The sequence below is a fragment of the Alosa sapidissima genome, chromosome 1, assembly GCF_018492685.1.
Source record: "Alosa sapidissima isolate fAloSap1 chromosome 1, fAloSap1.pri, whole genome shotgun sequence".
Classification (NCBI taxonomy): Eukaryota; Metazoa; Chordata; class Actinopteri; order Clupeiformes; family Clupeidae; genus Alosa; species Alosa sapidissima.
In genome coordinates, this window is record NC_055957.1 from 28,042,734 (window position 1) to 28,059,034 (window position 16,301).

A 16,301-nucleotide genomic window follows, 5' to 3' on the forward strand; every position below is an offset into this window, starting at 1 on the left:
TTTGATCTAAAATAGCTTGACACAGTGTTTGTTTAAATAGTGAATCGGAGCACACATCTGCGGTGCAAGTATATGTATAACAGGAACCATTAGTAAAAACTTTGCGCACATCCACACACACACAGTGGGTTTCTATGCCAAGCAGAGAATGTCAATGAAATTTGGAATATCTAAGCTGTAGTGGGCACCTTTCTTTGTTGGTATTACTTTTAATTCACAGAAGACTCAATTCAAGAAAGTGGCAGTGAAGGAAGAGCAAATCAATTTTTACAGACACTATGTCAGTCTACTGACTTGAAGTGTCCACAAACTCCACAGAACTATGGCATCCTGTGACCCCAACCCAGAAATTATTCAATTCAGTGAACTGATACAATCCTTCCCCCTTGACAAAAAGCTTATATTAGTCAAGCTAAGTTAGCTTTAGTTAACTAAAGAGCTATGTTAGTTTTTAGTTTATCTATTCATATTTCTGTCTGTCTGTGTGTGGAGTCTGCCTCTGTGCCTTGGCAAGCCTGGAGCCTGGGGGTAGCAACCACAGGGTTTGATTTGCTTTAAAGCTGGTTTGTGGACGGTTTAACCCACACCCCTCCCTCCCTCCCTCCCTCCCTCCCTCCATCGCCTTGCACAGAGGCTTGTCGCACATGCACCCTCTCATCCAGAATCTAAACAGGCACGTGACAACCTGGGCGGAGTATAAAAATGGATCTGCCAGGGTCCGGTCCTATTCATGTTTTCTGAGCACAGTAGCTGCAAAGGATTCAGGCTGCACTACCAAGGGCCCAAGAATGAGAATACTTGAAGTAGCAAGCTGTAAGTGACACTGTGTTGGGCCTTTCTGCACTGTGAACTGGAAACTAATTTATATAAGAAAGGTAAGTCGATTTGGTTGACAGATTTTGCAATGAGTTTAGTTGATGTTTGAGTGGCTACATCTCTAACGTTCTGTCTCTCTCTCTCTCACCTACTGCAACTCTAATATATTTATGTAATGTCTCTATTTAAAACAAACAAAAAAGACAGGTGCTTTACCATTTATCTTTTTAGGAAACTGCAGTTGTGTGGTGGTAGGCCTAATATGTAATGTGATGTTTGTGACACCATATACTTGTCAGTTTATTGACAGGTTTAATCACTTATTGGCATACAGTAAGGATGTGGACATTACAATCTTTACTGCTCTGGCTATTCCTGCCTTATATGAGGGGGGCAGAAGACATACAAGCAGGTCTGGCAACACATCTCGTTTACCTTGTTCTTTGTCTTAACATCAGTGAATCATTTTATGAATCATTTTATGCATGTTAGCCTACATACTTGATAGTGTCAAATGAAGTAATTTATTATTTTCTTTTACCAAAAAGTTCTACGAAGTAGGCTAAGCTGTATATAAGCAGCCTCTCTGTTCTCGAACCCACCTTGCTGAACACCTGTAACGACCTATCTCTCACAGGTTGCAGCTTAGCCGCAAATGACCTGGTGTACATAATTGATGGCTCGTCCAGTGTGGGAGTGCCTGATTTCGAGAAGGCCAAACGATGGATCATGGACATCACCAGCGGGTTCGACGTGAGCTCTCTTCACACACAGGTAGCCGTGGTGCAGTACAGTGACACGCCGCGTCTGGAGATTTCCCTCGGACAGCAGCAGACCAGCGAGGACCTTCTCAATGCCATATCTTCAATAAGCTACCTGGGCGGCAAGACTCAAACAGGCCGCGCCATTAAGTTCGCCACTGATCACGTCTTTTCCTCGCACAACCGCACACTGCCAGCAAGAAACCGCATCGCGGTCGTACTTACCGACGGTCGCTCGCAGGATGACGTGGTGGACGCAGCCGTTGAGGCCAAAGCTCAAAATATTGTGTTGTTTGCCGTGGGCGTTGGGAACGAAATCACCAACTCTGAATTAGTCTCAATGGCCAACGAGCCTCCCTCCACCTATGTTCTATATACAGAGGACTACACCTCAATTGGAAATATAAAAGATGTGATGGAGCAAAAACTGTGTGAAGGTGGGTGAAGTCATTGTAGCCTATAGGCCTAGTCTAGCTTATAATTAAACTTAAAAGATCGCCTTTGGTCTAAATTTAGTAGGTCTACTTGGCGTCTTTTAAAGTGTCTGTTAGGTTGGCCCAACATATAGTTATGATGTTGTGATATGTTTCCACCCCCTTAGCTTTCACTTTATCCACTAACTCCGCCGCCTCCGATTACAGAAATAGCTGCAGTAGCCTACAGTTTCATGTCCAACATTCTGCATTTCAGTAGTAGGCTAAAGTAGGCCCTACAGTACAGTGTAGCAATGCATTCATTGTTCATGTCCAAAACATTGAATTTCTTTATATGAACTGCTACCATCTGTCACACCATCTGTTCTCATCTATAAGGAAAAACGTAAGGGTAAGGTTAGAGAAAGAGAGAGTTATGTATTGGTTGGTGTGTGTGATGAAATCTCACTCAACATGTGCTGTGGCTATTGAACAACAAAGTTGTTCATAGAAAGCTGTGAAGGATAAGGAGGACAACCTCTTTTTGTCATTCCAGTTATTGAAGACAGCTATTCATACAACATAGCTAAAACACTGCCTTAATGATGAATTCTCAAACCATGTGCTGTATGAATCAACAGACTACAAGTAGGGCCCACTACTGTACTTCCTGTAAACCCCTAGTAGCCTGTGATGAAAATGAAACATGAAAATCCTCTACTGCAGAGTCTGTATGTCCTATGAGGATAGCGGATAACAACGAGAAGGGCTTTGACCTGCTCAGTGGAATGCAGATAGACATGACTGCCAAGAAGGTCCAGGGCTCGCTCATCACAGAGGGCGCCTATCAGCTCACCGCTCGACTGGACATCACCCTGAACACCAGGTGACCCCCCCCCCCCCCCTCTCTGACATTGTCCTTTTGGAGGATAAGGTTACATCATCAAGGTCTAGTTTATGGGTCAATTCCCTGAGATATCAGACACTAAGGGAATGCACACTGTTCTCCTTATCTGTATATAAAGTTATTGTGGATATAGGTAATATTGATAAATGTGGAATGTGATACTCCACTTAAAGGAATCCCTTAACTTACTGTAAAGTAATATCCCTTTTGCCCACTCCAGAGTTCTCTTCCCAGAAGGTCTCCCTCCCTCCTATGTGTTTGTGGCGACAGTGCGCCTGAAAAGCCCAGCCCATCAGGTGAAGTTTGATCTGTGGAGGATCCTGTCCCAGGAAGGCCTGAGGCAGGTGGCCGTGACCCTGAACGGTGCCGAGAAGTCCGTAACCTTCACCACCACCAGCGTGCTACAGAAGGAGCAGTCGGTCATTTTTAATCACGGAGGAATTAAGGTGGGTGAGGTTAAATTACAGTTGGGATTATACGTAGTACATCTGGATTGGAATTAGGGCGATGTGAGACCAAAATATATTGTTTATTATGGTGTGATGACATGATGAAGGTATATTTGGGGTTAGCGTATGTGAGATGACATACTATTTATACCCTTGGGAATTAAGTATGCAAATGAAAATGCATTTCTGACAAAGACATACTAAGATTAATGTGAAGTCTTTTGAGATACACTATCACACGATTGAGAGTTAGCCAGATATAACAAGAGTGTGCGAGTGGAAATGTTTCTAATACCATCGGTGTCCAGCCCATTATCACTGACAGAGAAATAGTACCAAGTTTCATTTTTTAAATGGAAAAATGTGCGACTCAGTTAAAGGACCACAGTACTTATTAATGGCAAGCAATTGCACTCTATTTAAAGGACGGATAAATACTGTCAGTTAGAATGGAGCCATATGCAGTGGAAAGAAAATAAAAATCCTCGCATACTTTGCAGTTCTTGCCAAAAACAGCAGCAGCAACCCAAGTGATCCGTGCTTCCCTCCACAGAGACTCTTCAACACGGACTGGCATCAGCTGAAGCTGCTGGTCAAACCCAGGCGCGTCACATGCTTCCTAGATGATGTGCAGATCGAAGAGCAGCTCCTGGATCCGGTGGTGCCCATTTATATCAACGGCCGCACGCAGGTGGCCAAGAAAGTCAGCCTGGAGACCACCGTCCCGGTAAGAGAGGAGAGCCGGTTGTGCGGTCAGGCAGTCACGCGCTGGCGTCATCTTTTGGCAAGGGAACGTTTGAGGAATTGGCAGGGAGATGACACAGGCTCCCCAGTGTGACCACAGTATCTGGCAAAGCTTGGTTATGCGCTTCTATTTATACTGGGGTGTCTGCCGTAATAATATTAAGAAGAGTAGCGGTGACAAAAACAACAGAGGGTGTTCAGGTCTTAGAAATGCTGCTGAATTGTGAAGAAAATTCAGAAGGAAGTTCTATGCTGTTCCTGTGGTGTTTTTCCAGATTATTATTCAGAAATTGCGACTGTACTGTGACCCTGGGCAAAGTGACAGAGAGACTGCCTGTGAAATCTACACAGTGGTGAGATGATCTTTTGTCCCAATATTGAAATGAACAATAATGACATATTAATTCATAATGTATCTATATTAATTATGATGATGTATTCATATGTCTATTGTTTTTGCTTTTTGTATTGTCAGGAGGATGATAGGGTGAGTCCCTTTGATGACCTACCATTTGTTCATGAAATATTGAGCTACAATGTGAAATGAATGCACATAGCTAAACAAGGGATCTACTGTATGTAGCTACATACCTTTACGTGTCCATTCTCCACAGTGTCCATTTGATCGCTCCATCACGGCGGGAAACTGTGACTGCCCCTCTGGAAAGCCTGGACCTCCTGGCCTTCCTGGACCTATGGTGATTAATGCACCCTATACTAGACTTCAATAGAGATATTTAACTGCATAATTCTTCATGTTATTCATTTTATGTGATTGATGGATACATGAACGGATGGATGCGTGGATGATGAACAGCTAAATAGTCGATTGTGTGGGTTGGTGAATGTTAATAAAAGACAATGTTGTGGCATAAATGAATGAATGAAATCATATATAATACTGACATGTTATATAACCTCATAGGGCTTTCGGGGTGAGAAGGGTCGAGAGGGTCCCCCTGGGCCTGACGGTAAGCCTGTGAGTACTCCACACCGACATCTCTAAATGACTCCACCATCCCTTTATTAACCATATAACACTGCAATGCATATTATCAGCAAGCAGAAGTCAATACTTAAAGGAAATACTTCATGGTCTCAGTATGCAGATATCTTAAGATGTGATATTAGTGTGAACACAACATTATGCATTGTGAGTGATGTATGAGTGAAAAGGAAAAGCTACTATGTGGCATCTTGGGTAGTTTAAAAGGTTTGTTTTGGTTTGTGTTTCTGAAGGGAAAGCAGGGTGAGCGTGGATATCCAGGTGAGCCAGGGAAGCATGGAGAGAAGGTGAGAGCACTTTACTATCCCTGCCTAGTGTGTGTTGACCCATCTTAGGCAACACAGATAGTCATTGAGCCAGAATAAGTCTCATAGCGATTTTTGGCAAGGTGTACCACCCTTGGAGTTAGAAAAGAAATGATAGCATTGCATTAAGTAGTTAGCCTGGCGGGCCATCCTATATCATTGAAATGTATAGTCTGGAATCGAATCATTCACCTGCTTAATCCAAGGGGCGGGCAGAGAATTGTCTTTCAAACTGCCTAGGCATGCAATAGGCCAGCGCTACGACCATATCCGTATCCGGTCGGCAAAACGGCAAATACATCCTTCTTCGAAAGGAATGACTTAAGTGCATTGTGTTGCTCTACTTTCAAAGAAAAGCACAAGTCCAACTCCTCCAAAGTTGACGCCAACGCCGATTCAAACAACCGCTCTTCGTTCGCCATAGCCACCTTCCTTGTTGTTCACCGTCGCAGGATGTCGTTATCCTGTTAAGCCCGCCTTAAGACTCTCTAACGAAATAGAGCGCTGTGATTGGAGAACATCCACGGTGTTAAGCCAATAGAAATTCGTTACTAGACGATAACTAGTAACTAGACGTACAGGCTGAGCAAATTAATTTGCCGCCGCTAGGGTGCGTCTAGATTTCTAGGCTATTAAGTAGTAGCTTTTTGTGTGTTATCACCCTGTTTATGTCTGTTATACGCTTATGCAGATATATTACAAGTGAATAGTCTACAAATCTTAACTAATATAATATCCCCATAAAACTTCCACAGCTGATTGTTTACATTATGTCAAAAGTATTACCGGTATGTATAAATCTGTTAATCAGCCATTATCTAATGAAATATGCAATAATATTCATACGTTTCAAGTACAGAAATCTTAACATTGTATAAAGTCAGGTTCAAAATTCTTCTTTTTGTTTTTCATACTAGAGTGAAATGTTATTCCTGAGATTCCTAAAATGCTGTATTTTGAGAATGTCTTCATAAATGTGTTGAAAGCCCCTTTATTTACTTTCCATACTATAGATTACAAATCATATATGAACAACCTCCTCCTCTATAAAATGCTCCGGCATTTAGGAGTATAACTGGAAACTTTAGTGTTTGTAAGTACAATTGAAGTGGGGATTTCTGGCTCAGAGTTGTGAAAATGGTGATAATATATTTTTTAATAGCTGATCTTTTCAAAATACCCAAACTTCAAACACCCACTGTAATAACATTTCACTCTAATTTGTCCAAAATGAAATACTGTACAAAAAGAAGAATTTTGAACCTGACTTTATCCAGTCTTAAGGTTTTTGTACCTAATATGTATGAAAATGATTGTGTATTTCAGTACAGTTAGATAATGGCTCATTTACATACTTATACCGGTACATAAAATTTCAGAAAAGTTCCAATACAAAAAAATATTGACTTAAGGCGAGACACGGCAGGTGAAAACATCGTTTTTTCATGCACTGGTCAATTTCGAGATTTTGAGCTAGTATGTTACCTTAGCATGTATTCTATCACACTACTACAACAAAAAAGTCCGATTTACACATTTAGGTGTTTATTTCATTATATTGTGTCTACTCGCGCCTGTATATTTCTCCTAAATTCAGCAAAAGTTAGCATTCTAACCTTGCATGCACTCCCGCGACCGTGGTCCAAAACATAACATGTGTACTACCGTTGTAAAGCTCTGTTTTTCCTGTATCACGCTATGTGATCCATATATGGACACTTCCTTTGTATCAGTAACCAATCGCGAAAGTTCAAAGGCGAGTCTAGGCTGAGAACGGAATCTCATTGGCTGTCTTTCAAGGCTGTTTTCTCAAAATGAGTTTCCACTCACACTCTGAGCTCAAAAACTCCACTTCAGAAGCACGTACATACACCAAACTTTCTAGACTTATGCCTAACTATATGTCGAAGATTTCTACAGAGGGGTTTGTTGATATAATATTCCTAGCCTGACTTACATGACATTTTATGCCTAAAAACATGGAAAAAAGCGATTTTTTTAGGGCTAGTGACATAATTTTCTGATTTACAGGATAACAAAAGTAGATATTCATAAATCCCTCTGTAAATGTTTTCCCATCTAATATCTGAACACAATGAAAACATAATTTTGAACTTGGCTGTATCCAATGCTCAGGTTTCGTGCCTTAAAATGTATGCAAATTAGCGCATATTTAATTAGATAATGCCTAATTTGCATATGTAAACATTAAATTACAGCAAACTTGTAATACATTTTTTTCTCATATTAATGTAAGTAATCAACTGGGGAAGTTTCATAGTGATATCTGCTTGTTAAAAAATTTACCCTATTCACCTGTAGTGTCTCGCCTTAATGTAAATAATCAGCTGTGAAAGTTTTGTGAGGATATCTACCGGTATTAGTTAAAATTGTTAGCCTATTCACCCAGATATCCATCCATAGACATACAATGGACATAAAGAGGCTGATAAAACACAAAAAGCTACCCCAAATGCAATGCTATCACATATTTTCTAATTCTATAATTCTAAAACCTTGTCAAAAATCACTATGAGATCCTTTGAATGGTACCGATTGGTACCCTATCCATCTGTCTTTTAGATTTTGGGATGGAATGTACAGTAACTGATTTGGCATACTGTAACTGATGTTCTGTCTGTCTGTCTGTATGTTCGTCTGTCTGTCGTTGCCTTTGTGCAGGGTGAACCAGGCCAACAGGGCATGAAGGGGGAGAGAGGGATTGGTGGGCCTAAGGTAAACACCCGTCATCATCTTCTGTGCTGTCTTAACAGCCTATACCTGTGATCAATGACATTGTAATATCGTATGATTATTTTGTAATACCCTCACCAGCTAGTGTTTCCATCACCATCTAATTACTTCTAAAAATGTTTGCGGAATATCACAGTGAATCACTGAATAAAGTGTTTAATTATTCTGAATAGCATAAACATAAAACAAATGTGTAAAACAATCTAAAGATTGTGTAATAAACGTATAATTAATAAGCAGAAATTTGATAAACAGTCTTGCTTGGTTTGTATTGCTAGGGTGATATAGGTTCTGAAGGGCCTCCAGGGCGACCAGGACCTCCCGGACCCACAGTAAGACAGTCAGACACTTCATGAATGCAATGTTAGACAATTTAATGAGCCCAGAGTTCAGGGCTATTCGTTAATCGTTTATGGCCATCTGTCTATCTATATCTATATATCTATCTAATAATATATATCTATCTATCTGGTGTTATTGAACATCAGTGCATCTTTTCAAAAATGTGTTCCATAACGTATCCTGATTCTTTTTAGGGACCAGGATATTCGCACCTGGACTTGAATGAGATTGACCTGACAGCGGTCAAGGTAAAGGAAAGTGTGAAGATGTCTTGTGACATTAAGCTGCACAGTCTTCATTATGTGTGCTAATGTCCATGTTTGGCCCAGATGGCGCTAGAAGTGCATCTGTTAACTTAGAACTTTAAGGCAAACTCAGTAGAGTGACGCACTTGATTTAACCTCCTCTCCCATTTATTCACCCCTCAGGGGAACCAGGGGGAGACAGGGGTGCAGGGCCCACCAGGAAATCCTGGACCAGTGGTAAGTGTGTGTGTGTGTGTGTGTATGCATGCGTGTCTGTGTGTTATCCTCACACCCCTAATAACAACAATCAGTCGGTCTAAGGCTCATTGAGGGCTGCTCCCTTCCCTTGAGAGAATGGCTGTTTCATGGGCCATTTCTTCTGTCGCAGACTGAACCGGGTGGAGGCCTAGAGATTAATGACACAAGGGACACAGAGGTCACCCCTTAGCTGTGCTGGGAAGCACTGACTTGTCTTTTAGTGCCACAGAGAACTATTTGAAATAATCTTATTCATTTTGGGACTGATTTGGCATATTTGAGTTCATGAGCACACACGTTCATGATCAAACAAATAGCAAGGAAGTCACTGAGTGACCCAAGACTAGGAAAGAGAAGTAAAAGAGGGGGACAGAACTGACTTATTCTTCACAGAACTATTTGGGAAAAAAAATTAACATTAAAGGGTCTGCTGTTTGTTGAAGAATGTGTGGATTTAAGTAGGATTTAACATTGGACATGGAAACTCGTCTGTGTCTGTCCATGTCACTAAGTTGAACTATTAGAGACATTTCAGAACAATTTCAGTAACTACTGTTTGATGGACCATTCAAGGATAATGTAGTTGATGATGTAGTTCTACTCAGTACAGTTCCAGTATATGTTCTCTAAGGAACTTTATGTAACAGTGTGACTGTGTTTTCGATGTGACTCAATGTCCGTATTTGTGCTCTCTTTCCAGGGGGAACCTGGGCTGCCAGGAACAGATGGTCTACCTGGCCCAGCTGGCCCAAAGGTAAGTTAGGGTTAATTCATTACCATATACTAAGGCTGTACACAATCACTACCATGTACAATGTCAAACACACCTCAAAATTCAAACACTCAGCTATGTGAAGTTATATTTATATATAACTTTGCCAACCAAAGTAACTACATACCTGCATAAGGTATTATTCAATCAAATATACTATATTGTATGTATAAAAAATATATACTGTAATCATATTTAAAAAAAACAAGGCCAAGGAAGCTTCTGTCTGGACTTCTTGTAAGACCGATTTCCTATCATTTACAAGCAAAGGCACTTTAGATTTCATAAAGTGGAATTGAAAGCCGTTTAACCACAGCTTCTCCCAGGAGGTAAACATGATATCCTACACCACTCATCATCTTAGCCGATAGTTACATGGAGCGTAATTTTAAGAAACTCCCTTCAAAGAGGGCTATGTATGTGCAGCGATATATTTTTGCCCTAAGGATGCATATTTGTGGTTAGCAGTGTATTTGATTCATCTTTTTTAGTGCTTGACCAACAGGAGGCAGACGAACTGTATGTCGCCTCCATCGCACGTCTAAATAAAGAGTCAGACTGAGCCGTATAGAGAGGAAGAGCACATTTCTCTGTATGACTGTGTGTGTGTGAGTGTGAGTGTGAGTGTGAGTGTGAGTGTGAGTGTGAGTGTGAGTGTGAGTGTGAGTGTGTGTGTGTGTGTGTGTATCTATCTGTATTTGTATTTGTATGTGTAGGAAATTATTGTTGCTAAACAAAACACTGAGAGGGTGATTTTCCCTTTTATTTGTTTATGTATGGCCTGTTACCTTGGGTAAACTTTGTAAGGGTTGCCATTTTATTTTTTGGTTCCATGGCGAGAATTTGTTTGTTCTGAGACATTCAGCTTGCAGCCTAACAGTCTCCAAGATAATACTGCTCTGAAGCCATATATGAAAGAAAGCTAGCAGAAAATCTTCCCTCTCCCCCCAGAAACAACTTTGTACATGAACTGTAAAGTTGATTACAAGTTTTCCAGTGACTGCAGCTAACGCCACTTAGCCCAGTCGGCTGAGGTCAGAAGAAATGGGGGCAAATTACAGTTTAAGAAATATTCAGGATATCATATTTTGCCATCGGAAAGATTGAGTGAAAGTCAAACCGATTTGATTCTGTCGGGGAGTGCAACACAGCTTAATTCTGATTAGAAATTTGGTTTTCCATCATGGTGGACATTGGGGGGGTAGAATCCCTGACTTTGGCCTATTTTCAAAACACATCAGCATCTGTCCTTGCATCTGCATGTCGCCCAAAGGGAAAGCTCCCTGCCTACAGTGTGTGTGTATGTGTGTGTGTGTGTGTGTGTGTGTGTGTATGTGTATGAGTCTTGGTGTGTGTGTGGGTGTGTGTGTGTGTAGAAACCCACTGACACCCAGCTATTTACAGACCTATTAAACTACACACACTTGCTTGTGTTCTGCCTCCGCCAAGTCTTTGAAAAGGTTCCTGGCTCTAGGCGGTGTTCGCTCTGTGTTAATTGCACGCATGGTGCTGCTGTACTGCAAACTGCAGACGTGACATTTAGAATCTGACTCTGGTGAATCACCATTCTCAGCTTCTGTAATGACTCAATATCCGCGTTTACGGACGTTGTCCACATAACATCTTTGAGGGAGCATGGTGGCTAATGGTCAATAGATGATTTTTTACATGATGTAATAAAATAAAGTAATTTAATCATTAAAGAGACTTTGGCTGAATGATTCTGTAGAAAAGATGACAGACTGGATAAATGTTATCATAAGTCTTAAAGATTATCTTTAATACCCAAAAGTGCCTATTTGAATTGCAAAGTTACTTACTACAATAATGTCCTGTTGGTTACACAGTTCGGAGTTCCCTGAACCCTAAAATGAATTTGGCACAAGGGGAGTGTAAACATTGTTCCACAGTAGCCACACAATGCTGCCTGTGTCTGTGGACAGTTTTTATTTAATCGGCCGCCTTATGAGTACTTTAATCAGCCGGTGACAGTATGTCATTAAACAGTCTGTCACTGAATTGAATTGAAATGAAATGGAAATTCCTCAGTGCTCCTCTACACAGTCCAAACTGACTCCATGGTATTGGAGTATATAATATATAGTATATAATGTCAACTGACATTAGCGTCAGTGTCATTATCAGTGCATTATCTTATTCTTTAACATAGACTCCATTGTCAATTATGGTCGTTGCTAACTCGCTAACTTGCTAAGTATCACAATAAACATGGTGTCAGCCATAGACATAATATACATAGACGCCGCATCGACCGCTGCTCCCTACTAGCGCTGACGAGATTTGGAGCCGCCATCTTGGACCGGTCATCCACTCCACTCAGTGTAATCTGTTTGGCCGGTGCAATGAGCTGTCAGCACACTTAATTAATCATATCTCACTGAATACCGAACAGATTTTCACGCGGTTTGTTTTGCTGCAAAGGTCATACATGTAGCTATGATACAGGCCACATTGTTCGAAAATACAAAATACAACCAATAGTACGGTAATGTTAAATCTTACTTGTGAAAAGTAAATCCCCCGAGTATGGTCCGCCGATTTGAGCAGGAACATGCTGCACAGTGCTGTCATCTTGTGTTTTCTGCTGCAACGCAATGAGGAGTATGACCGGTCCAAGATGGCGGCCGCATTTCTTGTTTCCAGCAGCCAATGCGGCGTCTATGTATATTATGTCTATGGTGTCAGCGATAACTATCCAAGGTTTGCTAATGCCCAATTAGATGCGCATCTGTCAGTTGTGCAAGTACTGTAGAACTTCCCTGGTTGATGTGGGTGATGAGTTTGCATTCAACGAAAGAGGAACAATGTCTTCCTCCTCACTGCCACTACTCCAAGTGTGGCAGTTAGATGTTTTACAGTTTCTAAACCATCTTACAACCCCAGAGCTTATCAGATCTCTTGGAGGTCAAAAGCTGTAAGTGTCATAGAGAGTGGAACTTGAGGGTTCTCATCCCTCCAGGACCCCTACCATTCTCAGAATGCAGTGAAGCTAAAAAGATGTCATTTCTGCATAAGAGGAAGGAAACTGTGCCTGTCTGTGACTGGTGATGCTCTTTGTGAGAGGCCCAGATGATGCTTAGCACCCTGGCAGTCTTATTAGACAAAATAGATTTTGGTATCTTTTGCGGGAGGTGTGTGTGTGTGTGTGTTGCAGGGTATCACTAGATGTAATAAAAGTAATTCACTTGGGAAATGTTATGAATAAGTGTGATGAATGCTACTCGGTCGCAAGAAATTTGTCGTCTGGAATTCATTTGCACACCCCACCTTCCCCGCACACATCACCACCGCAACCACTCGCACTGATGCCCTGCCTTTTTGGATTACAAGACAGCGTAAATACCAGACCTGTGTAAATCTGGAACCATTCCCTGAGGTTTACAACCCCAGCTCCCCTCTCCTCCCCTCCAATCCCATAACCTCCCCTCCCTCCCTCCCGCATGCCCGCCGTTCCAGTGCGCTGGATGATTAGCTAACCGACGGTGGATTTCATGTGGTGGTACAGATGAAAGCTGCCTCGCCGGGGTGGGTTCTCCACCGCAGAGCAGCCGGTGCAGCGGCCGCAGCTTACGCACCCTCTAATCACCGGCAAACGCACACAGAGCCAGGGCAGTAAAAAATGACAGAGAGAGAGAGGGGGAGAGAGACAGAGAGCATACTGGGCTCAGATGATTTCATGGCAAGTTTTTAAAATGAGGCTGGCTATCTTGATGATTATTTAAAAGGGAGAATTGAAAAAAAATGATTTGTTGAGGCGTTTGAAATTCCCAAAGCCCTGTATGAGGTGGATGTAATATCGGCCTCGAGGGATCTAAGGATGTTCTTAATTGGTATTCTTGTGTTGTCTTTTGTGAGGAAAATTATAGACAACCAGGCAGAGGGTACAATTACTTTATGTTGTAATTCAAAACCTACCTCTTGTCAGTATGTGAGGTCCTCCAGGTTGTTGAATGTTGCAGACCTAATACTTCTCTGTTTCTGTATTACTTTGTGTGTAAGTGAGTGGGGGATGGGGGGGGGGGGGGCTGTGCTCTCTACATGTGGACAGAGTTTATGTGCAGATGCATACGTATTGCAGGTGCGTTTATAGTAAGTGTGCTTGATTGCATGTTTGCTTCTGTGTGTGTATGTGTGTGGTGTGCAGTTTGTTTGCAACATGTGTTTGCAAAGGGTGCCCATCACTGTCACTATCAGAGTGATCTAATGGGCAGGAACCTGCCAGACAGGCCCCAACAGGCCCACCCTCCATCAGTTCCCCCAGGGTGATGGCTCCCTGATGGGGGAGCCCTGCAGTGCCAGCCAGCCCGCCAGCATTCCAATTTGATTATCTAGATAGGTGGGAATGCGGCGACCTTTGCCCAGTGATAGTAGCCAACTTTGACATGCAGAAGATGGCTTGTAATTTGGCAATTCACATGGCTTTTCATACAGCGTATCTCATAGATAACCTTCTTTAAGGCAGTCTTGGGTGCCACATGGTCTTGCCTCATAATCACAGGCCTTTCAGTGTGAAGCGTCAGCATTTAGTTCCCACACGTGACAGTCATGTTGTTAGGATGGCAATTTCTATTTCTGTTTCATTGTACCCTTGCTATTCCATTTCTCTTTCTGTCTCATTGTAACCTTGCTATTTAATTTCTCTTTCTATCTCTACTCTTGCTGTCTTGAGGTTTTTAAAACATTGCTAATCACTTGAATAAGGGAAATTAGTATTTTAAGAAAACCTTTTAGCGTATGAAAGATTTAAACTATGCAAATAGAAGACTTTCCCAATATGAAAGAGTTACACATTTCATCTTTATTAAAACATAAATTACAACCCTGACAGGCACAATACAAATATCACTCTTTAATGTGTGAGGTTAAGCCCCAAAAATAGCTTCATGCCCTTCTGTGGCTTATCCTAATTACTGTACACTGAGGAAAAAATGACACACTTTCAATACAACAGAATACCAGTTTCTTAGCAACTTAACTTAATTGGACCATTTAGGTGGATTGAAATCTTAATACAGAGCTTTTGCATGAACACAGCACTGCACATTGATGTATACACTCAGATCCAATGGGGTGACAATGTAGTCATATACATTATAATACTATATTTTTGTTCAGCCCCTTGAATTAATCAATCACATCTTCATAGCTTCATTTCAAATCTGTTCTTGTGGTACAGAGACAACAGTACAAAAATTGTGTCACTCTCCAAATACTTTTGGGTCTGACCGTATATCTGTCGTAGATTAATTAAATGTGTTAAGTTGTTTAAGAAATAATGGCACCACTTTTTCTCCACTCTCTCCAGTGTGCTTTATATGTTTTGTTCAATTACCATTATTACTTTTTAGCGTAATCCTGAACTGGTGACATGACATCTTAATAGTGCCATCCATGTGGAACAGTGCAAGTGTGTTAGCTTTATTCACTTGTCAGGGTTACACATTTTCTGGAGCCAATCAGCCCTAGTCTTCCTCAATATTTACAACCATTACAGTTTTACCAGCACTTTTATAAGATCATACAGGCTTCTTATTTGGCAAATGACAGGCTGCTGCCTGCCTGTGCATCTCTCAGAGCTGAGAGAAGTTCAGCACTTCAAAAGAGTACAGGCATGTGGCAGCCTCCTGTTTCAGGAACTAACACCCCCCCCCCACATCCCCACACACACACACACACACACCACTCCCTTCAGCCCTGCTTTAGTAAATATGCTGTTAGAAGGTTATGCAGTTTGTGTATGGTTATAGTGTATGTGTATGTGTGTGTGTGTGTGTGTGTGTGTGTGTGTGTGTGTGTGTGTGTGTGTGTGTGTGTGTGTGTGTGTGTGTGTGTGTGTGTGTTTGTGTGTGCTATGGGTGGGACAAAATATCAATACAGCATACAATATGGTTTATTTTAGAGTGATACAGATAGATTATTGATACGCTACCACCAATTTACCTTACCAGAGTCACTACTTTATGCATAAACATGAGCAAACACTGAAGTGTGTCTAGAAACTGCACATTTTTCTGAGGTCATCCTACGGTTGCTGAGTGATAGTCGAATGAGTTGACGGCCATATTCAAATTTGCAGTGGTCTCTTAATTTTGAATATGTCCGTCAACTCCTCGAATGTCGCTCATTAACCGTAGGATGACATCAGAAAAATGTGCTGTGGTCTCTTAACTTTTTCCAGAGCTATATAAAACGACAAACAGCTTCAGGTGATAAAAATTGCAGCAGCTAAGGTTCTCACTACAACTAAAATAACTGCACTGGCTTCCAGTAAGTCACGGAATTGACTTTAAAGGCCTATTGCTTGTTTTTAAATTGCTAAATGGAACGGGACCCAGTTACCTAGACATGTTTTAGTAGGCTACACGCTACAGACCACTCATGTCACAGGAAAAAATTGTTGATAAAACCCACTTCAGCTATATAAAACGACCATCAAACAGCTTCAGGTGATAAAAATTTCAGCAGCTAAGGTTCTCACTACAACTAAAATAACTGCACTGGCTTCCAG

At 41.4% G+C, this 16,301-nt stretch overlaps 1 protein-coding gene across 1 annotated transcript in view; it reads left to right on the top strand.

The window, feature by feature from the left end:
* Nucleotides 1–736: 736 nt before the first annotated feature.
* The window catches only part of si:ch211-106n13.3 (vWFA and Collagen domain-containing protein), a 37,159-nt gene continuing 21,594 nt past the window's right edge, over nucleotides 737–16,301 (top strand). The window contains exons 1-16 of the mRNA XM_042105210.1: nucleotides 737–875; nucleotides 1,116–1,228; nucleotides 1,454–2,014; nucleotides 2,717–2,876; nucleotides 3,118–3,343; nucleotides 3,900–4,073; nucleotides 4,366–4,443; nucleotides 4,566–4,577; nucleotides 4,705–4,788; nucleotides 5,016–5,069; nucleotides 5,330–5,383; nucleotides 8,084–8,137; nucleotides 8,434–8,487; nucleotides 8,692–8,745; nucleotides 8,926–8,979; nucleotides 9,701–9,754. Coding sequence (XP_041961144.1) covers nucleotides 1,156–1,228; nucleotides 1,454–2,014; nucleotides 2,717–2,876; nucleotides 3,118–3,343; nucleotides 3,900–4,073; nucleotides 4,366–4,443; nucleotides 4,566–4,577; nucleotides 4,705–4,788; nucleotides 5,016–5,069; nucleotides 5,330–5,383; nucleotides 8,084–8,137; nucleotides 8,434–8,487; nucleotides 8,692–8,745; nucleotides 8,926–8,979; nucleotides 9,701–9,754 — 1,746 coding nt within the window. The 5' untranslated portion in view covers nucleotides 737–875; nucleotides 1,116–1,155. The remainder of the gene's footprint in view (nucleotides 876–1,115; nucleotides 1,229–1,453; nucleotides 2,015–2,716; nucleotides 2,877–3,117; nucleotides 3,344–3,899; nucleotides 4,074–4,365; nucleotides 4,444–4,565; nucleotides 4,578–4,704; nucleotides 4,789–5,015; nucleotides 5,070–5,329; nucleotides 5,384–8,083; nucleotides 8,138–8,433; nucleotides 8,488–8,691; nucleotides 8,746–8,925; nucleotides 8,980–9,700; nucleotides 9,755–16,301) is intronic.